General features: G+C 34.6%; 2 protein-coding genes and 1 long non-coding RNA gene across 4 annotated transcripts in view; 1 reads left to right on the plus strand and 2 right to left on the minus strand.

The window, feature by feature from the left end:
- Positions 1-5,005, minus strand: part of LOC106063179 (uncharacterized) — a 52,371-nt gene extending 47,366 nt beyond the window's left edge. Inside the window, exon 1 of the mRNA XM_056007778.1 lies at positions 4,792-5,005. The gene's annotated coding sequence lies outside the window, so the exon portion shown is untranslated. The remainder of the gene's footprint in view (positions 1-4,791) is intronic.
- Positions 5,006-6,819: 1,814 nt separating this feature from the next.
- On the plus strand, positions 6,820-7,337 carry LOC129922296 (uncharacterized). The gene is made up of 2 exons (XR_008774260.1): positions 6,820-6,926; positions 7,073-7,337. It is a non-coding gene; the product is annotated as an uncharacterized LOC129922296 (long non-coding RNA).
- Positions 7,338-9,588: 2,251 nt separating this feature from the next.
- Positions 9,589-26,126, minus strand: LOC106056054 (myeloid leukemia factor 1-like). Of its 2 annotated transcripts, XM_013212620.2 has the most exons (6): positions 26,018-26,126; positions 23,462-23,584; positions 13,403-13,637; positions 12,736-12,864; positions 11,691-11,850; positions 9,589-11,487 (listed from the first exon to the last, which is right to left on the minus strand). In XM_013212620.2, exons 2-6 carry the CDS (start codon positions 23,554-23,556, stop codon positions 11,294-11,296), a joined length of 813 nt encoding a protein of 270 aa, XP_013068074.2. In that variant the 5' UTR covers positions 23,557-23,584; positions 26,018-26,126; the 3' UTR covers positions 9,589-11,293. The 2 variants fall into 2 exon arrangements, with proteins under 2 accessions (XP_013068074.2, XP_013068075.1); XM_013212621.2 differs by lacking the exons at positions 23,462-23,584; positions 26,018-26,126 and adding an exon at positions 19,380-19,556.
- Between the last annotated feature and the right edge of the window lie 1,720 nt (positions 26,127-27,846).

The following is a 27,846-nucleotide window of genomic DNA, read 5'->3' on the forward strand; positions in this document are numbered from 1 at the left end:
AGTGTGTATATCTGAGTATGTGTGTGCGAGAGAGAGACGGTAGTTTGTGTCAAAGCAGTTAATTTTTAGTATGTGATAATTGCTTAACTTTTAAAGCGATAAAATCTGTACATAAGATGTCGACTTTTTGTAGCTTTTATATTGCTTTTAGATTAGTTTAAGAATGGTAGCATTGTAGACGGTCAGCAGATCTTGTGTGGTGCCCCGACGGTTCAACACACTAGGGGATAGGTGAGGTGGTGGTGATAGTTTGCAATTAGGTCTATAGACAGCGTTTTAGCCTGACAGAAAGTCAGTGTTTTAGGCCTGTAGAAAGTGTTTTAGGTTTCCAGTCTTACAGAAAGTTAGTGTTTTAGGCCTACAGAGAGTCAGTATTGTAGGCCTATAGAAAGTCAGTGTTTTAGGCCTATAGAAAGTTAGTGTTTTAGGCCTATAGAAAGTCAGTGTTTTAGGCCTACAGAGAGTCAGTATTGTAGACCTATAGAAAGTCAGTATTGTAGGCCTATAGAAAGTTAGTGTTTTAGGCCTATAGAAAGTGTTTTAGGTTTCCAGTCTTACAGAAAGTTAGTGTTTTAGGCCTACAGAGAGTCAGTTTTGTAGGCCTATAGAAAGTCAGTGTTTTAGGCCTATAGAAAGTTAGTGTTTTAGGCCTATAGAAAGTGTTTTAGGTTTCCAGTCTTACAGAAAGTTAGTGTTTTAGGCCTACAGAGAGTCAGTATTGTAGGCCTATAGAAAGTCAGTGTTTTAGGCCTATAGAAAGTTAGTGTTTTAGGCCTATAGAAAGTCAGTGTTTTAGGCCTACAGAGAGTCAGTATTGTAGACCTATAGAAAGTCAGTATTGTAGGCCTATAGAAAGTCAGTGTTTTAGGCCTATAGAAAGTTAGTGTTTTAGGCCTATAGAAAGTCAGTGTTTTAGGCCTACAGAGAGTCAGTATTGTAGACCTATAGAAAGTCAGTATTGTAGGCCTATAGAAAGTTAGTGTTTTAGGCCTATAGAAAGTCAACGTTGTAGGCTTATAAAAACTTAGTATTGTAGGCCTATAGAAAGTTAGTATTGTATTTTGCTCTAGCAGGCGTGCATGCACGTGGTGAGGACGAAAGAAAGCTTTAAGGCAGCGGGTGGGGTATGAGTCCAAGAACATCGAGACGACCGAACGACAGTCCAGCGGGCATGCTGCACAACCAGACAGCGATGTAATATACAAAACAGCTTTTTGTTTGTTTGTGGAGCCCCCCCCCCCTCCCCAAAAAGGATAAAATCCTGGGCGACGTTACAGACGTAAATATGACCATGATCTTCTGAGATTATTTCATGTCAAAATTGGTGGGAATATTTATTTTATAAAAAAAAAGTAATAGTTTCAAATAGTGAGCTTATTTTTTGCAAACCCAATGTAAACCCTATACCCGAAGAGTATGCCTAAGTAGACTTTAGTAATAATATTCAATTGTATTTTGAACAAAATCTAACTCACTACAAAAACACGTCTTTTCACTCTGGCAATCTAGAGTCGTTTTCTACCAAAAGGCGCTAACGACAATGCCGCTTGTATTGCATCATTCATACTGCATAGCTAACCTCTTCCCACCGTCACCATAGAAACAAACACACTCCATAAAAATGTCCCATTATCTTCTATGAACCATTACCTTCTATGAACCATTACCTTCTATGACCTATAACCTTCTATGAACCATTACCTTCTATGAACTATTACATTCTAAGAACTATTACCTTCTATGAACCACTACCTTCTAAGAACTATTACCTTCTATGAACTATTACCTTCTATGAACCATTACCTTCTATGGCCTATTACATTCTATGAACTATTACCTTCTATGAACCATTACCTTCTATGAACCATTACCTTCTATGAACTATTACCTTCTATGAACCATTACCTTCTATGAACCACTACCTTCTATGAACCATTACCTTCTATAAGCCATTACCTTCTATGAACCATTACCTTCTATGAACTATTACCTTCTATGAACCATTACCTTCTATGAACCACTACCTTCTATGGCCTATTACATTCTATGAACCATTACCTTCTATGAACCATTACCTTCTATGAACCATTACCTTCTATGAACTATTACCTTCTATGAACCATTACCTTCTATGGCCTATTACATTCTATGAACCATTACCTTCTATGAACTATTACCTTCTATGAACCATTACCTTCTATGAACTATTACCTTCTATGAACCATTACCTTCTAAGAACTATTACCTTCTATGAACTATTATCTTCTATGAACTATTACCTTCTATGACCTATTACCTTCTATGACCTATTACCTTCTATGACCTATAACCTTTTATGAACCATTACCTTCTATGAACCACTACCTTCTATGAACTATTACCTTCTATGAACTATTACCTTCTATGACCTATTATCTTCTATGACTCATTACCTTCTAAGAACTATTGCCTTCTAAAAAATATTACCTTCTATGACCTATTACCTTCTATGACTCATTACCTTCTAAGAACTATTACCTTCTAAGAAATATTACCTTCTATGAACTATTACATTCTATGACTCATTACCTTCTAAGAACTATTACTTTCTATGAACCATTACCTTCTATGACTCATTACCTTCTAAGAACTATTACCTTCTAAGAACTATTACCTTCTAAGAACTATTACCTTCTAAGAACTATTACCTTCTAAGAACTATTACCTTCTAAGAAATATTACCTTCTATGAACTATTACATTCTATGACTCATTACCTTCTAAGAACTATTACCTTCTAAGAACTATTACCTTCTAAGAAATATTACCTTCTATGAACTATTACATTCTATGACTCATTACCTTCAAAGAACTATTACCTTCTATGAACCACTATCTTCTATGAACTATTACCTTCTATGACTCATTACCTTCTAAGAACTATTACCTTCTATGACTCATTACTTTTTAAGAACTATTACTTTCTATGACTCATTACCTTCTAAGAACTATTATCTTCTATGACTCATTACCTTTTAAGAACTATTACTTTCTATGACTCATTACCTTCTAAGAACTATTACCTTCTATGACTCATTACCTTCTAAGAACTATTACCTTCTATGACTCATTACCTTCTATGAACTATTACCTTCTATGACTCATTACCTTTTAAGAACTATTACCTTCTATGACAAACTACCTTCTATGAACTATTACCTTCTATGACCTATTACTTTCTATGACTCATTACCTTCTAAGAACTATTACCTTCTATGACTCATTACCTTCTATGAACTATTACCTTCTATGGCCTATTACATTCTATGAACTATTACCTTCTATGAACTATTACCTTCTATGACCTATTACCTTCTATGAACTATTACCTTTTATGAACTATTATCTTCTATGGCCAATTACATTCTATGAACTATAACCTTCTATGGACCACTACCTTCTATGAACTATTACCTTCTATGAACTATTACCTTCTATGACCTATTACCTTCTATGAACTATTACCTTTTATGAACTATTATCTTCTATGGCCTATTACATTCTATGAACTATAACCTTCTATGGACCACTACCTTCTATGACTCATTACCTTCTATGAACTATTACCTTCTATGGCCTATTACATTCTATGAACTATTACCTTCTATGAACTATTACCTTCTATGACCTATTACCTTCTATGAACTATTACCTTTTATGAACTATTACCTTCTATGACCTATTACATTCTATGAACTATTACCTTCTATGGACTATTACCTTCTATGACCTACTACCTTTTATAAACTATTACCTTTTATAAACTATTACCATGAACTATTACAACGTGTCTGTTATTAAAATATAAATTCAACGATTTCTCTGAAATGCTTGAAGTCCGAGACCTGGGCGTTTAAAGAGCTAGAAGCTCGTGCTGTGTTCAGCACTGCATGAAAACAATGACAGTGTGTCACGAGTCAGTCAATGTAGGCGATCGAGAAGGAAAAAGAAAAGCCCACATAAACCTTGGTACATTTTGGAGTGTGTCTTTGATATATCTAATATAGTGATAGCTCTCAAAACCGATTGATTGTTTAACCCGACGATCCAACCAATCTAAAGGCCCATCTAGACCTAGACCTCGTGTTTCGTGTGTTACACAACATAACGTCATTTACTGACGCCTTTGTTTTCTATTGATGATGAAGGTTTCTGATGGCCGTACACTCAGTTCACTGTGTGGGTGTAGGACACTTTAGACACATCTTGACCAATAAACGTGAAATCTTAAGTGTGCCCACTTTGTTAGGTAAGATAAGAAAAGATTGGTCCAAACAAATGGAAATTCAGTTTGACTACTGTGATTTTATTTGAATTCTATGAACTATCTCAGAGGCATTTTGCGTAATATTTAATATTTAGTGTAAAAAGAAACTCATTTAGGGGCCCCCACACGGGGGGATTTTCAAATTCTCACCCTCCTCACCCCACCTTGGTACGCCACTGAACTATCTTCAACTTAGAACTTTTCTCTGAAAAATTAGTACGGCATTTCAAATATTGCAATTTTTTTAAAGAAGCCTTCGTATCATTTTAAACGTAAGCTTTATAAAACTATCCTATATATCTTTTGTAAAACCTTAACAAGAAAGAAAGCAATACTTTTATTCATTACAAAAAAAAATATTGATACCGTTAAAAAATTAAATCATCAATAAAATGAAAGTAGGCCTACATCACCAAAATAGATCAATTATTTTTTTTTTACAAACTAATTTAGTAGGCTAAATCAATATAGCTCATCTATTCATACCTTTGTTGTCTTCCATAAGTTATTTCATAGGTGCATTATATTATATTATCCATACGTTGAGACACTCCCGTTGGTAATATCTCCGCATACTTCTGCTCCCCGATGCTAGCGGCATGCCGTCTGTTTACATATTTGGTGGATCTACCGCCAGATCTAGCAGACGTTGAGACCGGGATTTGTTAAAGCCTGCAGTGACTCGCCCTTTGAGTGGTCTGCCGTTGTGAAGTGGCGGGCCAAATCTATAATAGTAGTAGAATCCAGATCTCTCTGTCTTTGACTGCTGTGAAGGGGAGTATGGAGTGGGAGGTCTATGGGTATGACTTTTCATATTGCCTTACACATATTTGTAATCTCCTTATCTTTCGTTCTTTCTCGCTTTTTTTTTTTTTTTTAACTTTTTAAGTGATTGGTTTAATCAAACTCTTTTGTGTTTTTTGTCTTTCATATATACCCTGCAAATGTGTATTTATCCTTTTTGTCTTTCATAGGCCTATATATCCTGCAAATGTGTATGTATCCTTTCTGTCTTTCGCAAATAGGATTTCACTATGAAACAAATTTTAACTTTTCATCTCATCAATCCCTTGACTTTCGTCGTATGGGTGCTGTGACAGTTTGTGTAACCCCCAAATCCCTCCACTTTTCCCGGTCAGAAGCAGTTCTTAGCAGGATATCAAGAGAGAGGCTGGTCCATTCTTTTATGTTATCCAGTCTTTTCTTTGGGTGACCCTTTCTTTGTGCTCCCTTCACTGTACCTTGAAGAATGACTTTTGATAGTAAGTTATGTCTTAAAATATGACCGAACCAGCTCAGCTTTCGTCTCTTCATGGTATTGAGGGAGTTCTTCCTTTTTGTCAGCCAAAATGTTGACTTGTTGAGCAGTATAATTGCATGTCCAGGGACGGACTGGCTTAATTATATGAGCGTTTGGGCATATGTCCGGTGGGCCTGTATTTAAAGTGACCTTATGAGGCTTCTTAATTAGCCGTGTGAATGTTAATGAAGCTCGTATCATATTGTATCACATTGTAAAAGGTCGTATAATTTTCTCTTATAAAAGGGGCCCATGCAGCATCATGATTGGTCCTAGCCTTATCTCTTATTAAGACTACAGTTTAATAAGGAGATGCGGTGGCTACGCTTGCTAACGGTGGGTCACAGAAACCTCATCTGCTCTCTGGGTCGCATGGTCTGAAGGGGGAAATTTTCTTTACAGTTTCGAAATAATGTACCGGTTAACCGTAATTGGAATTGGCAACAATCTTAGTATACGATATAGCCTACACTAAGGGATTAAAAATAAGGCTTATATTTCATACAGACTATACAATTCTCGCTAGTGTTAATAAATTCAAATGAACAAACAACTATTTTGTAATGATTTTAAAGACATGTATGATTGGATATTTATACAACATTTGGGCCGGGTTGTATGGTAATGCCAGGGCCGAGTTGGACACCCAGTCCACCACTGATTACGTAGACGGAAATTTTTAAAAATATGTCTCAATGCCTTTTGCTACCGAGACTAAGCGTTCGTCTAATGCAACAAAAGAGCGCAATAGGAAGGCCGGAAGTGCAACTAAACTTACTGAAGGCTTCAATCCTAACTCTTGTCTTTTATTTTCGGCTAACTTTCTTTAACATGTATTTGCCCACTTCCACATGCAATGAAATGACGTTCTGGCCCCATCTGATTTTGGTGACTTTTATAGACGTATCGGAAGGTCGCCTACATTGTGTACTCTAGTCATGATTTTTTTTTCTCTTCGTTCCTGCACTGAGTAAATATTCCACTATAAAGACTGCCTATCAACACAGCTAAATAGGAAGTTTCTACTGACATACTGGCGAGTCAAACAAACAAATGAAAATCAATAGTGCTGTTGGGGGAAAAAAATGACACGTCTCGCTAAGCTGAAGAAGGTCAGACGTGAAATTAACTCCCTTGATAAAATAAGAATAGCAGACGACACCAACGACATAATAGATCTTTTTTTTTCTAAAAACCCGATGTAGACATATTGCTGTATGTGACATCTGTTTGCTATTTTTACAAATTTTACAACAACCCAGTGTCTGGTACAAATCTTGTACACGTTATTTCTCTCAATTCCCTTTGTCTGATCAAGTTGGTAGGTGCAATTATTCATTGCTGAAGACAATTCTCGAATAAAAATAATAACAAATTAGTTAATTCATTAGTGATAATCGATTAACTTCGTTATAAATAGAAAAGGTGAGATAAATCTTCTTATCTTATGTGCCTTATATATTACAGACGTTACTTCAAAAAAGAAGATAATTACGCCCTACGCATTGCATGTGTCAATCAAGCCATGCATGTTAATCAAGTCGTTGAATTTCCTGGCTGATTCAAGCAACTCATCCCATTCTCTAATGACACTAGGGAAGAGGAAGCACTTGTACGAATTCGTTCTAGCGTATGGAATAAGAAATGTGCCAGTATCCTGAAGTGTCTCAAATTTTAGTGATTGTACTAATGATGTTACTCTAATCAAATTAGAATATTCATATGTTTTAAATCTTACTGTTCTAAATAGTATTTGTTCTAGTTTATTTATATTTTCTTGAGTTAAGGGATCCCATAGGATGCATATTCTAATATTGGCCTAACTTAAGTTAAAATAACATTTTAATTTTATATTTTGATTTGTAAAAATTTCTTTTAATAAACCCAAATGTTTTGCTTGATTTTTTAAAATAATTTCATCAATATGGGGATTCTATGGTAACTTTTCAATTATTGTTAGTATTATATGGCAGTAATAATTCGATTCTGTCCCTTATATAAGCTATTTTTTAAAAGTATTTAAGCTGCTATTTTTTACTAAAAAGGGGGAAACGCATTGTTACGATGAACAATACAATTTTTTGTTCAAATCAATTCTTTTGCCATGCTCAGATTATACAGTACACTAAACATGTATATTGTCTTTGTGATTGAAAAATAAATAACAAAAAATGGCCAGCATAGAGATCGAACCCACGACGTTCTCGTTATATGGTCCAATCGAACCCACGACGTTCTCGTTATATGGTCCATCAGCTTAGGTTAAGTCTTACTGCTATGTGCCAAGATAAATGATTTTTTTTTTTACTGGAGTCTTTGATTTGTGGTTGTTTTTTTTTTACCTTCTGACTATGAAGAAAATGTCTCTATTCCAGCCGCATATTCATAGAAACAAATGGATCCTGAATAGTGAATACTGGGTAGACACGGTTCTCGAAAACGGCTCTAACGATTTTCCTAGAAATTTTACACTTGATGTAGGCCTATATCCACACTGGGAAAACTCTAGATTGACCGTTATAATTTTTCTAAGTATAAATAATAATAATAATCATAAGGCCTGTCTTCGATCGAGTCCGAAGATTAATGAGGAATGCATATTCCCCGTGGCAACGCAGCCCCAGCTGTGACCTACATAAAAAAAAATGAATAGAATAAACAGCTATCTTTACAAATGTGCTTCTAACACCTTGACGATCAAAAGCTATTTCCCAGTCGTCAATGTCTCACTCTTGGCTTGAGGATGTCGTCATAACGCATCGCATGTGTTTACCCCCCCCCCCCCCTCCCCGAGAGCGCCTTCCTGCACCCTATAAAGAAGCTTGGAGAGGCATACGGACCTTTATGCTGTGACAACGTCTGTCAAGCCTATTCATGGTGGACGGAGTTTAGCTTTTTGATGTGGCGGGACCATAAGGTCCAGGACTCTGAAGCGTATAAGAGTGAAGGGAGGACCACAGCACTGCAGACTTTCAGTTTTGTAGGTATGCTGAGTGCTCTCTGTAATCATACTTGCTGTCTGCCACTGGCACGTGCAGCACGGAAGTCTACTCCATCATTAAGGTTGGCATTTATTGATAGTATGATACTTCCCAAATATAAACACTTTTCATAAATATTTTTGGGGGGCCATCTAAGAAAATGTCTGGTTCTGTGACTATTTTATTTCTTCTAGATTAGCACAAGGTTTAGCCAGAATGTACACTAAACGCGAAATGTTTTCATTATGACAAAGAAGCACAACTTTCACTTAGGACTAAAAGATAATGAATTCTTTTAAAGTCTATCCACACTGTGGTCAGCAAAGTTCTTGTTTAATTAGTGTACATTCCATTCCCAGGCAAGAACATGCCACAGAAAGAGTTCCAAGCCAGAAGAAATAAACATTTTTTATACATGGCCCCAAGTGTTCTCTTCACCTCAATAATGTACATAGGGCAAGCAAGGAATTAGAGATCGATATAATAAAAAAGTAAAAATCATTGAGTCCATTGCTGTAATCTGTATAATTGGAACTCACTGTGCTTAGTTTATTTTTGGGTAATAATTTAATTATTATTTGAGTCCATTGCTGTAATCTGTATAATTGGAACTCACTGTGCTTATTTTATTTTGGGTAATAATTTAATTATTTACTATTTCCTGCTACACTGAACAATTGGACCAACTGTCTTTAAAATTTCTTACTCAAAATGTTTACCTTAAAAATCAATGTGATTTGATGATGACTGTCAAGTTTGCCTATCTAAATAAAATAAGATTACCATCAGGAGCCCAAACAGCAGTTGCATCATCTTATAGAGTGTGAAATTATAAGAATTGATTGGACTTAAGTTTTAAAAGCTGATAAGGAAAGAAGACCAGTTCTTTGCTCAAACAGCAGCATTTAAATACATGGCCATGATTTTATGGGACTTTTATAAAAAAATTATCTTCTTTCATACCCACACAGCCTAATAAAACTACAAAATGATAAATCTACATACTTTCACAATATTTTATTTGTAATGAATATTATACATTAAAGAAAAATTGGCCAAAGATGAACTTTAAGTGCTAATAACCCAATGCACATGAGCCAACCTCGCAAACACAATGAAAACCAAACATCTACACAATTCAATTCTCAGGGATCAAAATCAGCTAACTATGTGGTACAATTGTTGTAATTGATGAATTTACAATACCATGTACTAGGCATGTCAACTAAAATAAAGATACATCTGTATATATAATAAGTGTGAACAAAATAAAAATAACAAACAAAAAATAAAGGAATGCTTTTGAGCAAAACATTTCACTTTACTCCAGAAAGAACATTCTACAAAATGAGTCAGTCTATCACGAAGAATTATTGTCAAAGTTATTTCTTTCAGCTATAATGCTCACGTGACTTTAAGAATATCATTGTACTTTTTTTTTAAATATAAATATTTTTATTTAATCCAGGATATTTTATAAAAATCCTGAAGAAAAAAAAAAAGCTGCTCCATTAAATTAGGACCAGTAAGATGAGGTTACAGAAATAACTCATTCTGTAAAATGTAAACTCTGAAAGTGTTCAGACACTCCCAGTAACTCAGTACATGTACCAAGCATCTTCCAATACACAAAATATATACCGGGTACAGTTGTGTTTGATGATGGCTCTGATCATTCAATGTCCTCAAGTAACTAAACTTTACAGAAATATTATACAAAACTTTATATCAAAACAAATGTGACCTTGTCTTTAAGAAGCTGCCAATCAGACTTCAAGTTACTAAGATAGCCTCAGCTAGGTTTCTGTACAGAGAATACATTAACTTATGCACATGTTCATCTCCATTCTTTAGTCCAAGTGTCTCCACACAGTAGCATTAACAGAGCTCAAACTATATAAAAAAAAAGTCCACTCTTTGACAGCAAGTCTGATTCAAGAGGACTTACTTGTGTATAAAAACTGCTAAAATAAAGTAACAAACTCCAACACTGCCAACACAAACGTTAATCAACAACAAAAAAATTCAGACAACCTGTCATGATACACTTTCCCTTGTTAACACTGCTCGAAATAACAATAACAAGAGAAAATGAGAACAAAGTTAAAACAAGAAAAATTATTTTGTTTCACAAATCTATCATGTCTTTAGCAACCATAACAGAATACCCAACAGAAATAAAAAAAAATGAACAAGCAACTGTCTGATTCAATCAAGTGCTTTAATTGAATTGATAATAACCTGTACACTGGGATCAAGTGATTGGAATAAAGTATAATGAGTGGAATAACAGAACTAAACTAGAAGCTCAAACTACTCATAAAAACAATGTAGATATATATCAAATGTACACATTTTTCTTTACATTTACGAGAAAAAATCCTATAGATTTTTGTTCCCTTTTTGTTTGTAACAGGTAAAATGAAAAAAAAAAAAAAAAAACTAAGTTAAATTAATTAAGCACTGGTGTTATGATACAATCGAACATTAAAAAAAAAAAAAATACCGAAAATCAAAGTACTATACAACAATTAGAAATTGTCCTAGGTATCCAAAACTTCAACTTTTTTTTTGTTCTACAGAACTGTCCATCACAATGAAAACATCAAGTTTATGTCCATGTAGTTTTGTGAAAATAACATTGAGCAGTGCTGGAGATGCAAATGTATTGCAGATTACATAATGGACGGATTACAAATGACAATCTTTAATCCTTGCGATTACTGGATTTTCTGTTTCTTCGAGATTCTGGTGGCTCAGGCAGCGCTGCATGGCGAGAACGGTGTGTTGAGTCACCCACTGGAGCATATCTAGATCTTTCCACTCTACGTCTCTGATCTATTCCCCTCATAGTGCTGCGCCATTTATCTTGATATTCTTGATCAAAAGGCTGAGCTTCATCTATTTAATGAAAAAATAATTCTGTTATAGACACAGTGAACACTCACTATAAGAAAATAAATCCATTAGAACACATTGATTGCCCAGGTAACCACATTCAGTAAACAAAAGCTTATGCAATTACAACATGGATTAATGTGGTTTTGATATAGCATAAAAGAAGAGCAAAATAACACTAGAATGATACAAGATTTGAAATGTACCTTCATCCAAATTAATAAGCTCTTGATTTTCATCTTCCTCTCCTGTCCTGGTGTTTCTACTTCGCTCAATGATGTGAGCTCTGTCTTTTATATGGTGGCCTACTGCACACTTTTCTAAACCAGTTTCTGAATCTCTTACTGCTTTTCTTGTCTCTTTAACCTGACCAAATAAAATGGATATATTTCATTGACTAACAAATAATAAACTTCACTAAAATTAAAAAGAAAAAAAGCTGGATCATTCATTTACATGCTGCATTCAAGATTCATTCAGGTTCAGTTACCCCTCACTAGTCTCTAGGATCAAACTACCTATGTTGTAAATAAATCAATACAGGCGACTTGCCACCTTTAAGTGATCTTATTGCTTCTACTACCGAATACCAAATCTACTATTGGAGCCTTATTGAGGTCTCTGTTGTATTTTGCTGATTAAATAATGTAGTTGGGCTTTATCTGGTAGCTGTACAGATCATTGAAATGTTTAAATAACATTTGCTTCTTCAGTAAGAAAAGTTCCATCTTTGTTTTCAATCACTATGTTTCTAGCTCTTGCCCCAACAGCTAAATTTGTTTGTTGTTGTTCCTTATCAAAATCCTTATCAAGTTTTCTAAACAATATGTTCTGATCAAGTGATTTTTTTCTTCGGCAGTCTAAAAATGTGCTACAAGTAAAACTTAAATTCTCAAGCCAACAATTATTCTAACAATTGGGTTAATCATAGAAATATATTAAAGTTAGAATATAATCTACTTTATAAAATCCTTGGCCTTGATGACTGACTGTCATCATTATTTTTACCACTGGCCATGTATGATAAAATACAAAAATGAACCTGTTATTATTTCACTAAGTCTAAACTATTTTCAAGATCAAAATTAAAGTGATTAATTTTAACAAAAAAGATTTTTTTATCCACAATTTCGACCCAGTATGCTGATCTTTAATTCCCTTGACTCAGAGTGAATATGAGGAATTATCCTTAGATCATAGTGATTTTCCAAATGTGTTGAGTTAACATAAGATTTGTAAAAAAGTACTTACTCCTCCTGGACCTTGCATTGTAGAAGTCGAGGCTTGGTAAACTTTTGGTGCACCTCTTCCAGTGTTGGAATATGTCATCACAGAGGAATGTTGATATACATGAGCATTGGGATCATTAGCAGTCTGCTCCTGAGAAAGTAAATACTTCACAAATTAGCAAATGATTTGATTTGATTTTAGGCACATCAGCACAATTTAGGCCATGTCGTGCCTGCAGTCCCTTAAAGACTACTCTCTCTCTAAACAACAAGGGCCAAATTCTATACAGTCATATCATTAAAATCAAAGTCTATTCACAGTTAAAATAGTAAAGGTAGTAAAAATTGAATTATTTGGTAAAAATCTAATGTAAATAGTACATGTTCACAAATTCATAAATCAAATTAGCAAATAACGTCTGCGAATTGAAGCTGGTTAGTAGCAACTAGACAATCATTTAGGGTCCAGAAAACTTATAAATTGGTTTGTGTACTATAAGATTCAGCTCAAATAAGCAAGTGGATTCAATTGTTCATAAACATGCATATTTTTTCTAAGCCAAGCTATATACAACTTCAATAAAATAAGACTAATATTAGCTGCCTTATTAACCTTGATCCATCATATTTGTATGCATTGTTTAAAAACTATAATAAAGTTAATGCAAATGGAAGTAAAGAAAACTTACAAAGGCTCTGTGCATGTCACTCATCATAGATCTCATGTTTGAGAACATCGAACCAAAATGTGCAAAAGGATCCATAAATAGTCCTTGTTGTGCCACCTGCATATTCTGAGCCTGCTGCTGCTGTCGTCTGCTGTTTGATCTGGAACCATCATCAATGGCCATAAGGCCACCACCAAATCCAGCAAAAGGATCTCTGAACATTTGGTTCATCTGTCTCAAATGTTCATGGTGACCACTGCAAAAAGAAAAATATTTTCCTGATGTTTATTGATAATTACAACAATAAATAAATGAATTCTCAAAAAGACCACCAAGCCCCAAGGGTATTATAATACAAAATTAATTTTTGTTTTTTAATTAAGCCTAACAATAAACAAAAATATGGTCCTATAGAGCATTTAATTAATCTAGAATCTTAGAACTAGTGTAGAAAGAAAGTTAAAAAAAACCCCAAAAAACTAAGAGGAGTTAACTGTAAAGTTTTAAATCTAGAAATATCAATTAAATAATTAGATTTAGATATCTAGATCTGATTCTAGACTAATAGACTCTAGATCTAGACCTTAAAAGATATTATTGTCATTGATCTACACAAGAACTAGATCTAGATCTATATCATCTCTAGTCTAGATTTGGACATGTATAGGCTTTCGCTCTCTCTCTATATACAGACTACTGTATCTTTAAATTATAGAGGTTTTCACAAACAAATGGCAGCTGTAATGAACATAGCATAACAAAAACTATGAACATACCAGTGTGTCTTAATATTTCCTATAGTTCACTGTGTAGTTGTGTTATGTATATTCAATAGCTTTATGAACATTTCATTATTAAACCTCAAGAAAACAAATAGTACTGATGCGGCAGATGCCAATCTAGCCCAAAATAGGGCCCAGTTCAGTTGCAACAGCAAATCTTTTTCCACCATCACCAAATAACTAGGTCAACGACTTTCTGTCATTAACAACATACTACAAATATAGTGAGCTAAAATTTCACACAGGTGTTGCACTCTATACAACAACTGGAGTGTGATTGTGTCTTGATGGACAGACGTCTGAAGCAATAACTTAATGTAACGGTAGTTTAAGGCAGGTCATACTTTGTACATGCGGAGTACATAAGGGTTCGAGTTGCACGATTTACTTAATCATTTGTGCAGGTTATACGCATGAAAACATGATAGATTAATGAACTAAGCAGGGCCCCAGTGAGGGTTGTACTGTCTACGTGTAAAAACAAATTCTGCCCATATTTATATATATATATAAAAAAAATATATATATACACCAGATGCTTATAATTGATAGTTATTCTATATACTATATATAATATATATATATCAATGTAGTATGTTAACCCTTAAAACGCGTGTGGTAGTTGAGCCTCAAAACATCAGAATAGTAATTCCATTTTGATTGCACTCATTGTTAAACAGCTCAGCACCTTAAGGGTTAAGGTGCATGTGAAAACAGTTGAAAAATTAGTGCTATCGTATATATTTTACAGACGTTAATTCATTTAATTTTTTAAATATAAGTTTTCACACAAAGAACAATGCAGCAGCCCATTGAAGTAGATGTCCTTCAGAGACGCTGCAGATGAATAGGTCATACCCTTCGCAAGCCTGCATCCAAAATAACCTGGAATACCCAAGGAAAGAGGGGACGGCCTAGGAATACATGGCACCGCGATTTGGAAGCAGATGGGTAAGACATGGGGACAGTTGGAGAGACTCACCAAGAACCAATACACCTGGAATAAGCGGGTTGGTGGCGTATGCCCCAGAAGTGTCCACAGGTAGAGATGAGATGATATATTGGACAAGATTTGTTTTCATATGCGTTCTCTTTTCCTAAATATTTCCGATCATGTAAATTCTGTATCAGCATTTATAAAATAAAGCCAGTTGTTTTGCTACTTGGGTAATATTAAAAGAAATTTATTTAGACTACCTATGTACCAATTTACTGATGTTTACAGTTTAATGTCATATATATATATATATATATATATATCTAACAATAGAAACAAAAACATTCTTTGTACGAGGTCATTTAACACAGGCATTGATTTTTTATTTTAATTTAACATTTTTTAAAATGATTATCTTTGATTAACGTTAAGTTTAAGCCAGACACCAAATATGACTACCCCATAATGCATAATGTCAATGGATAAATGTAAGTAAAGTTGAACTAGATTTTTCTAATATAGATCTAGAGTTTTTATAGATTATAGAGATTGTATAAGAATAGTGATAGATTAAATTCTTGACTCAAGACCTTAGAATTTGATGCTTCTAGTCATTCTAGATCAATTTCTTGACTAGTCTAGATTTACTTATTTTATAAAATACTAGACATATGTTACCCGCGACCCTTTATTTGCGCATTACTTTCGATATTGTCACTGAGAGTGTTTTGTAAACAATTCAACGAAATAATAATGTAATAAGTAAAGCGAATGTGTCAATGTAAAAATGGTGTGAGTGAAGCTATCAAATCAAAATAGCTAATAGGCTTAAATCTATTTTTTTTTCAAATTAAAACATTTGCTTGTAGGCCTACATATATTTGATTAAAATTTGAGATGAATAGACTAAATTTTGTATGTTCATGTGTATAAAGTATATCTAGAGGTAGACATATATATATATATATATATATATATATATCTAAATGTACACTAATCTAGAGTTAAAAATTGGCTTTTATAGAGTTCATTCTGTGCTGAGCATGCATGAACTTTTTTTTCATGAATGAATATAGGCCTATCTCAACACGGCTACGCAGCTTTAGCGAACAGCGAACGAATGTATTAAAAATGCTTTAGAAAAACAAATTTGAATGTTAATTTGATTAAAATATGAAATGAATGGACAATAATTAGTATGTTTATGTGTTATAGCATAAAACTATCTTTGCGAAAAGAAGTTTTATCATCTTAGAGTTCAATAAGAGTTTTAGACCTAGGCCTAGGAATAGACTCATTAGAGAGATGTGTTAATGTGTAACCATTTGGTAATAGTAATGTCTAATGAAAGAATGTTCGCCAGGAAATCTGTAGTCACAGATATCAGGTATTAATTTATGTAAAAAATGCTTTTGAATAATCTAGTGGATTGGATTTAGATGTATGTTAAACGCAGCTAATGATTCTTTCACGTTATTTCTCTTTCGCAACGAAAATAAAATTAGTTTTGCGAAAATGGGTTTACCAGAAGTCGATACATTCTTATCTATTAAAAACGAAAAGAGCGATAGCTTTGTTAAATGAATGGGATTATAAAGTGAACAATTAAACGAAATAATATTTAGTACGCGATTCATGAATGATAGATCTAGGCCTATCTCAACTCGGCTTAGCAGCTTTCGTAAACGAATGTAGCTTTAGAAAACCAAATTTGAATGTTTATTTGATCAAAATATGAAGTGAATGGACTTTAATTAATATGTTTATGTAATAAAGTTAAAACTATCTGTGCGAAGAGAAGTTGTATCATCTTAGTGTTAAATTAGAGTTTTAGATCTAGGGATGGGATTATAAAGTAACAATTAAACGAAATAATTTTTAGTACGCGATTCATGAATGAATATAGATCTAGGCCTTTAACTCGGCTTTGCAGCTTTCGTAAATGAATGTAGCTTTAGAAAACCAAATTTGAATGTTTATTTGATCAAAATATGAAATGAATGGACTTTAATTAATATGTTTATGTGTTAAAGTATAAAACTATCTGTGCGAAGAGAAGTTTTATCATCTTAGAGTTGAATTAGAGTTTTAGATCTAGGAATGGGATTATAAAGTAAACAATTAAACGAATTAATTTTTAGTACGCGATTCATTACGGTATTGTCTAATGAAAGAATGTTCGTCAGGAAATCTGTAGTCACAGATATAAGGAACTAATTTATGTAAAAAATGCTTTTGAAACACGAAATTGAAGGTTAATTTTATTATATAATGAAATCAATGGATCTTCTTTTGTATTTTCATATGTCAAAGTAAAAAACTATCTGCGCAAAGTGTATTTCTTAAAATTAGATCTAGATCTAAATCCTTTCTATCTTTTCTCATGTCAACATTTTATTCCATAAAATACTATAGCTTTGATAGAGTCGGACAACTTTATTTTTTTTTCAGGGTCTTAAGATTGTTTTAGGGCTACAATACATACACTATGGTCTAAGTTAGTTCCCAAGGAACATTCCTGCCTAGTTTTATCAAGATTGGTCAAGCGGTTTTGATATCTATAAGTAACATACATACATACATACATACACCTCACATTCTACTTTATAATATAGATTACTAGATTTAGATAGATCTAGAGCAGGAGTTCTCAACCTGTGGGTCCCGACCCCTTTAGGGGGTCCATTGACGATTTGCCAGGGGTCACCTAAGACCATAGAAAATATGGATTGTTTTTGTCTATTCTTCTATTGTTGTATGTGTGTGTGTGAGGGGGTCGCGCCAGAGTGGGGGATTGTAAAAAGGGGTCGCTGAGCATAAATGGTTGAGAACTGCTGATCTAGAGTAAAGTGCGAAGTTCAAAAAGACCTGATTAGTATAGAGGTTCGAACGATTCACTCTTTATTGCTAAAACGTTTTTATTTGAATGTTTACCAAATAACTACTATATTGCTACTACGCATGCACCTTTTTTCTTCACTTCCCACACATACTATTTCCTTTTCCTTGTAAAAGCTAAGTTCATGCTGAGGTCAAACCCAAGAGGTGTGGAATTATTATTTTTTACTACCCGGTAGTGATGGAAATGGGTCATGTGCTTAGGGCTATTTTAAAATCTGATGGCTCATCAGCTCAAAGAGACTATTTGAAGTTTTGGAGCGTGGGAAAGGTGGCAATGAAAGATGTTCTTGCACTGGAGTAAAAAGAAAATGACTTCATAGTGAAAATTAAATATTAAATTATGTTTTTAGATATATTTTCTTTGATCTGTTTGAGCCTTCCATCAACCTGATCGAGCTTACTAACTGGGGAAAAGTACGATCAAGGAAAAGTATGCTTGGTGATACCCAACCTACACCTCTTTGAACTCATATTTAATTTCAACTAAGCCTAGTGATACATTAAATCATGTTTATTTTATAGAAAAAAGGACGAGGAATTCAGAGATACCATCAGTTTTTCCATAGGTCGAACTGTTAAGGTGCTATAAAAATCTAAACGTGAAAATTGCTGCCAAAGGGCATAATGCGTTCGAACTTCGCACTTTAATCTAGTCTAGATCTAAATTTAGATATCTATCTATATTATAATTATTCTAGATATTAGAACAAAGGAAAGGTGACTAGACTTAGACTAAAATGCTAGAATTAGTAGAATCTTGTCTAGATCATCTCTAGTCTGAGTCGTCCTAGACCTAGACTAGACAATCTAAGATTAAAAGATATCATTATCACACTTTCTTAGACAAAGACTACTTACTAATCGTCTAAGAGTCAGAGTAGCATGAGTAAGGCAGTATAAAAGTATTTAAAGTTTACTTTTTTTTTATATAAGCTCTCTACTCTATTATAATGTAGATCTATTCTATTTCTAGCTAGGTCTAATCTATTATATATCTTTGAATTATCAGTAAATTCAGACAAATTCAGTAGTGAAGGAGGAGGGTACTAGCCTAACTAACTAAGGCTAAGGACTAAGGATAACGTAGTCGTAACTAATTAAACTAATCTAGAATCTAGAGTGATCTAGACTTCTAATTCTAGATCTAGACTAGAGCCTATACGAGTCTCAGACCTCAGAGGCAAAGGTCTCAAACTCAACTTAAACTTAAAGGAAGGCAGGAACTTTCACTCGTCTCAGGAAGAGTGAACAATGAACTTTATGAAGAGTCAGAGTACTAACTTGAAGAGATGTTAAAATAATTTAATTTCAATGATCATCATCATGATGGTGCTACCACTAACTTAGAATATGATGCGAGCAGTCTCACAATACTTACGTAAAAAAGGGATCGTCAAACAATGATGAGCCAAGCATTTTTCTCTAAAACAATATTCTCGTCAGAAGCAATAATTCCAATATGTCAGTTTACAATAAATGTCAGTGATATGCCTCGCCTATGTCGTTTATTTATCTACTGTCTCACTTCTGGTTACGTCGATCGAAGGAACATTCTGTGCACTACGTCATGAGCTTTAGCCAATAGAATTTAGTCTTACATCTGTGTTTAGTAAATAAGATCGGAAATATCACTAGTTTTGATACGTTGTTCTATAAATAGTTCTGACCTTCACGCTGTTCTGTCATTCGGGAACTTTCACATTTTTTTCTCAGGCAGGCATAGGCCCATAGACCTATATTATATAATAGATATCATCGATAGACCGAGTTTCTTTAAGAGTTTACAGGAGCCTATATCAGTGTATGCATTATCTACTTAGCTTTTTTAAAAGCATTTTTCTAGTCATGATTTAAATTATAGAAATATTTACTCCAAGTTCGACCATAAACGGGCGGCTTATCTCCTATCTGAGGTTTTCAGATGATATAGAAAAATTATCATCATCATCATCATCAAACTCCATTAGAGTGAGGGCTTGAGAGGCTCAAATCCTCTCTTGCAAAAGCCCTGGACAGAAACCCTGCTGTCTTGCGTAGTGCATAAATGTCGCCGTACAGGTCGAGAATTTTGGGTTTCCCAGACCTGTCGAGACGGAGATCAGCAAGTCTGGGGCAGTCAAGCAGAAAATGAGGCACGATGTCCTCTTCTTCCCCGCAGTGGGGGAACCCTGAATCGAAATTTGGCCATAGCCGTGAGAAATATGAGCCAACAGGACAGTGGCCTGTCCTGCACTGTGCTATAATAGCTTGCTCAGGCCTGGACAGCCTCCACCACGGGGAAGTGCGGTCAGGGCGCCTCATGCGCTCCCAGACTCCACGGGCTTTTTGGGACTTGTCCCAGCACTCAAACCACTTTTCCATTTCTGTTTTTTGTATTATAGCCAGGGCTTGATGAAAGCTTACAGCCTCATCAGTGGGTGGAATTTGCCCTCCCTGGTGGGCCAAAGAGTCTGCTATTGTGTTGCCAGTCACACCTATGTGACTCGGTACCCACTGCATAATTACAGGGGTGCCATATCGTTGTTTAATGTTATGTAAAGCCATGATGACAGTGTTGATATTGGGGGGCCATGGTCCGGGGTTTTGCAAAGCCTGTAGTACAGATTTTGAGTCAGTGACCACAACAATCTGTGTTGCCCTCAAATGTCCCTCGCCGAGTTGAGAGTCAATAACTTTTAAGGCTTCACAGACTGCCATGGTCTCCGCATCAAAACTGCAAACACTACCACATGGTCCAAAGATTTTGACTGTGTAAGAGCCAAGGAAGTCGATGTAGGCTCCATAGCCTGCTCTTCCAGAATCTATTGATGCCGACCCATCAGTGTATGCAAAAATAGCACTGGGCTTGAAGGTATTAATGGTCTCCAGAGCTAGGATTTGAAGGTCGTTAGATGAACGGCTTTGCTTAGTGGCATTAGGGTCTACTAATTTCAAGCGTATGTCTGGGGTCGTTGGGCGACACCAAGGGGAAAGGGGATGAAAGCGTTGAATGTTTTGTCGGTTGGTGGAGAGGCCAGCTTCATCAGATAGTCTAGTGGCATGATGCATAAAAGACTGCATCTGGATACGTCTTCTGCATCTCCAACCATCCACTAGAAAAATTATAGACGCTTCTAAACTCAATGCAGCAGCTAGAGAATTTGGCGCGGACATAAGCGCTGAACAAAGAAAAGTAGCAGTTAGTGGTGCAGTCAGTGACCACAACAATCTGTGTTGCCCTCAAATGTCCCTCGCCGAGTTGAAAGTCAATAACTTTTAAGGCTTCACAGACTGCCATGGTCTCCGCTTCAAAACTGCAAACATTACCACATGGTACATAAATGATTTACCAAATTGCATTACTTCAGGAACAAAAGTCAGATTATTTGCAGACGATTGCATAATATATAGAACAATAAAAACAACACAAGACACAGATATTTTACAAAGAGAATTAGATGAATTACAGAAATGGGAATCAAACTGGAGCATGATTTCCACCCAGAAAAATGTCAGTTGTTAAGAGTAACAAAAAAACTAAAACAAATTAATTCCACTTATCTTATTCATGGCAAACCAGTAACACAGACTAAAAACGCAAAATACCTAGGTGTTATAATAAATGAAAAACTGTCATGGAATCCACATATTGATGAAACTACAAAAAAATCAAACAAAGCATTATGATTTATTAAAAGAAATTTCTATAAATCAAATAAGAAAATAAAACTAAAATGTTATTTAACCTTGGTTAGGCCAATAATAGAATATGCATCCACTGTTTGGGACCCCTCAACTCAAGAACATTAAGAAACTAGAACAGACACAAAATAGAGCAGTGCGATTCATAACAAACGAATATTCACATTTGACTAGAGTAACACCTTTAGTAAAATCACTAAATTTAGAAAGCCTTCAGGACAGAAGGCTCAAAAGTAAAGTAGCAATAATACATAAAACACTGAACCATAATCTTCAAATACAAAAACAAAATTTAATAAAATACTCTGAAAGACACAAAGATAAAGGCACATTCCTCGTCCCATATGCTAGGACAAATTTGTACAAATACTCCTTCTTCCCTAGTGCTATTAGAGCATGGAATGGGTTGCCTGAGCTAGCCAGGAAAACCAGTGACTTGGCAGAATTTAAGTCATTGGTTAATATGCATGACTAAATGCATGACGCGTAGGACGTAATCATCTTCTTTTTTGAAGTAACGTCTGTATTATATAAGATAAGATAAGATAAGACGAAATGCTGCATACAGTTGAATGGCAAAATATTGAAGAAGTTGTTTCCTTTATGATCAAACTTAAAAATTGATGAAGGATCAGTAAAAGAGATCAAATAGTGGGGAATTTTGAAGAGTAACACTATAGTTTCCAAGTAAAATTAAAACTTTGCGGTATCTGTACAGCTAAATTAATATATAATATTAAGTAAAGTATATATTGTATAAGATATAAGTATAGATACAGGTAAATAAAATAGTAAGCAAGTAAAATTAAAGCTGTATTCTTCGTTAGGGTCTCTGTACTGTGTATATAATATTATAATATATATAATAAAATATAGGCCTAACTCGGCTATATATAGGCCTATAAAGTTATAGTAGCCTATTGGTTCAGTGCTGCCTTGTTCTTTATAAATACGCCTGACTTTATTTGAATAGCATGTTTTCTTTAACTAGGATGAATTAAATTGTGACCTCTGGACACCAGGCGAATGATCTCAGCATTCACACAAACGCTTTAATGAATGGCAGTCTCGTCGTATGGTTATAGCGCTCTGGACTTTGTTGTCTTGACCCCGGGTTCCAACCCTGCCTATCGCCCCCCTCGCCGTGCTGCGGTAGGTAAATGCAGGTTGGGTGAAACTGAACCTCAATTGTGAAGGAACACCCGAGATCTATAAAACAAAACAATTAGCATGAAGCAACAAACTCGGCCAGTACTTCTTACTCTGTAGTAGTGCGCCCTTCTATGAGAAAAAGAACCTTGCAGACGCCAGAAGAATAAATATCTGAAGCGTAGAGTACGAAAAATACAGCGCTACACCAGAGGAGAATATATCTTCGTCAATTATCTGCAGAGATAACTTTATTCTAGTGAACAAAAGACGGACGTGTATTTGTATTGAAAAATTAGTTAAAAAAAAAAAGAATAAACAGACTTGCTTTAACTCTTTCTCTCCTACTTGACGATACAATCGTTGATTTGACCTCATTAAATTAAATTAACGCATTATTTTATAAACTTTACTTTGTGATATACAAAAAGAGCATGTATTCCCCTTTAATTGTATACCAAATAAAACATTTTCTGGTAACAAACGAGAAAGTTATTCAAGCTTAATCATAACAGGGTAAAAAAATAGTAATGTGAAAATGAAGAATTCCATCGGAGCGTGGAAAATAATTACGGAGAGAAAGAGTTAATGAATATTTGCAAAGAAAAGCCGGACTATATATTCACTCACAAAAGATCATCACTCCCGGAGTCTTCATCTGAGTCGGAATCGGAAATTTCAACCAATTTTTTGGTCCTTTCTTTGCTTTTTTTAGTTTTTCCCATGGCAAACGTTTCGACTGACGCATTCAACCTGTGAATAATAAAGATCTGGGTTTAGATCTAGGTATAAATGTGCTACAAAAAATGTCTACACTGTGTTCAAAGTTAGGAAATATAGGCATTGTCATGTAAGCTGTTTCTGCCTATCGAGGTCATAACTGGCAGCAGACATATTATATAAAAATGATTCAAATGATTTGAATAATTATTTAATTGTAGGCCTACATATAAAACATAGACAGTGATCTAGAACTGATACGGATACACTGTTACCAAAGGAGGGGACAAACAAAAAAGGAGAAAGCCATACAAGGAGAATACAAGAACAAGAGAAAGTAATCAAATACATAGGCTTTTAATTTATTGATAAAACATGTCAGTAAATTATCGGCTTTAAACTTAATTAAGAATCGCACTTATCAAACGAAGCGACTTATTGCAGTAGTTTATAATTCATACAAACACCTGTTTGGATAAGGTTACCAAATGTCCGGCAAAAGGAGAATATGTCCTCCTTTTTTCGAGGTCATGTCCTCTGTCCGGCAGGTAATGGCCTAAAGTGTAAATAGGTCCCGGTTTTATTCTGTTGATTACTACAACTGTATATTATTCTTTTTTTTACCTTTTAATTAGGTTCACGCATCTTTTGGATTATTCGAGTCTTATTGCGTTTTGTTTGCACACGTAGGCTACAGCTGAAATTACTGTTCGCAATAAATATCTGGGAGATTGAAGTTCTGCATATTATCCTCTGATCTAATTAAAAGCTCTGGTATTGTTTCATCTATTTTTTGAACACTAGCTCACTCATTATTATGAGTATGAATATAAATGTATTCGTTTATTCAAGATTGTTCAAAAGAAGAAGTCTGCTTATCTAAGTTCCGGAGATCTGCGATTCTTTTTACAAAGCTTATATCAACTCTCTCTGTCTGTCCGGTAAAAGGTTTTTACACGTTATTTTCCCCACACCAAATCTCGGATCAAGCTGACATTTAGCACAATTTTTTTTTTACCTGATAAAACTAGAATTAAAAAAAATTAAACAGTTATTAAATTAACTATTGGTAATTAATTATTTTGTTTGGTACCTCATACAAGGGAAAATAATTGTGCTTGACTGATGTGGTGGTATAAGTTGAATTAGTTCCCTTCATACTTTATAGAAACCAACAATAGATAGGCCTAACTATAAAACATTCTATTTTCATAAGCACTTCCCTGGCACAGTGGATGATTTACTAGCTAGAGGAGGCTTAGCCATTGAGTTCGAATTCAGGTCGTTGAACTTTTTTTTTTATAAATGCATTTAAAAAGCGATCACGGTATCATGAGTTGATATAAGCTTTGTAAAAAAAAAAATCAGAGCTCAAGATTCCTCGAGTAACAACTTCTAAACGAACAGCCTTATACGAACACCAAAGCAGACATACAAATATAGCAGGTTGTCAAAAAAAAATATTTTCATATCCGACGTAGGTCTACACGTATAACTAATAAACAACGTTCACACCAATATCCGGTTCCGTTAAAACTGTTTGCATAATAATACATTATTTATACGCGAGCTCATGTATTTAAACCAGAAGATACGAAGGATGGAATTCGACTGCAGTATATTGAACAACAGAGATAGACTAGCCATTTCCATTTAAGTCAATTATAGTGGTGTCTGCAGGACGGAGGAGTCGATTAAAAAAAAAAAAGAATTTGAAATCTAAATTTCTAGATATATTCATCTAAATGTCTAGAATATATATAAAACTCTATTAACAAGTTAGTCTAGGTCATAAATGAAGATCCATTCTAAACACTTATCTAGATGAATCAATTGTTTTATATGCTAGGACAAATGTGTACGAATACTCATAATCCCTAGTGCTATTGAGCATGGAAAGATGAGTCAGTCAGGAAAACCAGTGACTTGGTAGAGTTTAAGTCTGTGTAAGTCATTGATTAACAAAAAAAAAAAAAAAATACACGAATAGATTGACCTATAGGGATATGAGTTGGACGTAATTATCTTCTTTTTTGAAGTAACGTCTGTATTTTAATAAGATACGATAAGATGCGATAAGATAATAGTCTAGAGTCTATACTACAGCTATTTCAGTATTTGGGGATGCGAGTAGGACGTAATTTTCTTTTTTGAAGTAACGTCTGTATTTTAATAAGATACGATAAGATAATAGTCTAGAGAGTCTATACTACAGCTATTTGGGCATAACTAGATCTAGATTTATTGTGACTATTGGATCTAGATATAAATTTTGATCTAGATGTATCTATATTCGGGGCTACCAATCATCCAACAATGCCTCCAAGTTCAACACTTTTATGACTTTAATATATGGACGATTTTTAACTAAAACGTCAACAAATCTAGATCTACATAATTAGTCCTCGATTTTTTGTTTAAATTTACACAGATAAATAATTACCCTTTTGAACTATTGTAACTTACCAAACCAATGCCTGTTCATGATCTTTACATCTGATTTTCGAGCCGAAAAAAAAAACAACAGCTCTGATGATGATGATTTTTTAATGGGTGTTCATGAACTGTAGTCAGAAGTGCTAGCTGAGAAGTGGAGATATAAATAGAACCACCAATCTGTGTAAGTCAATCCATAGACTATACTATAGGCCTACATATTTAATATAGTCTATGGGCCCACCTTATCATAACCTTGTAGGCCTAATATCGTTTAGAATATATTAAATAAAAAAAAATACAAACAAAACAAAACAAATTAAAAAATTCAAGACTTCAGATATAATTGTGTATGTTTGTAGACCATAAAACTAATTATTTAAACAAGGTAGTTTAAAGATTATTTGATTGTTAGTCAATTTGTTAGTCTTACTTTATAACCACATTTACAGCTTTAAATGTAGGCCTATACACTTCAGATGTGGAGGACTAGTTAATCACTTAGATACGGTCATTGGCGTAGCTATGGTGGAAGGAGTTGTCCAAATTTGAAAATTCTCCGGGCCCCCACTTACATTAAATATTAAGCCAATTCCATGTTATCTTGCTATTCATATTGTTTTGTGTAAATAATTGACGTTGTATCATGTATTATAACGTGTATATTTATTAAGTACGTTATGTCATGATGTCGAATGTCTAAATGCAGGGGCTCCTAAAGAGGCCAAGCGCCCGGGTCCCCAAAACCCATTCTACGCCACTGGATATCTTATCTTATCTTATATAATACAGACGTTACTTCAAAAAAGAAGATGATTACGTCCTACGCGTCATGCATTTAGTCATGCATATTATACAGTCAAGTCAATCTGTGTATTGACGAGCTCAGAACTTTAAAGTTGAGATGAGACATAAATACACAAATAAAATTAATAACACGACTTCTAATTTGTATTTCTACAGTAAGGGGAAAACTTTAAACATAATTTTACACGTGGCGAGGGGCGACCAAGCCCCGATGACGGACGGAATTGTTTATTTTTCTTCTCGTTTTTTTATGTTTAAAAAATATTCTGTTATCTCCCTTGTATTAAACCACCAGGATTTTCCACATAGTAGAATAACCTCCCTTGTATTACTACGCATAGTCCTACGGTCCAGTGCCCAGATACTTGCCCAGTGATCAGTGCCTACTGCCCAACGTAAACTGCCCAGTCCAGGCTCCAGCTGTCCGCTGCCCAATATCTATTGCCCACTAACTACGGCCCTGAGAATATCCTTCCCACCTTTCGCTGCAGAAGTATTCCTCTTCGAGTCAAGCCTCATCCCTCTACAAGAAGATTCAGCTCCGAGTCCTTCCTGCATCTACCAGACCAGTCCAGCGGCCAACCGACCAGCAAAGAAAAAATAGAAACACTTATCCACTCCTTCATATGCAATCAATGATGAAATTAATTCATCAAAATCATTGTTAACACACTACCCAAAGCTAGTAGTTATATTGTTGTTGTTAAATTAAATTGTTTTAATATTCAACATATAGTCTGTTCATTTGTTCTAATTGTTGCTCGTAGTGTGCCTGTTCAAAATTTACTTATGTGAGCGGGGAAAACTCAAAATTACTTCCCCTAGAGTAAACGAACCAAAATCATTTTAAAACACTAAAAAACCTGGCCACAAATACCACTACTCAACTGGTACCATCTCATTGGCCATATGAAAACTTCTAGAAGAGTGGGCTAAACAAAAACACTATCTCGATAACGGCTCTAACGATTTTCCTAGAAATTTTACAGTTGATGCATAATGTTAGGAAAAGAATTACTTGCTAGTTAGCCATACTGGGAAAAAAACTAGCT

This window comes from Biomphalaria glabrata, chromosome 13 (genome assembly GCF_947242115.1).
Source record: "Biomphalaria glabrata chromosome 13, xgBioGlab47.1, whole genome shotgun sequence".
NCBI lineage: Eukaryota > Metazoa > Mollusca > Gastropoda > Planorbidae > Biomphalaria > Biomphalaria glabrata.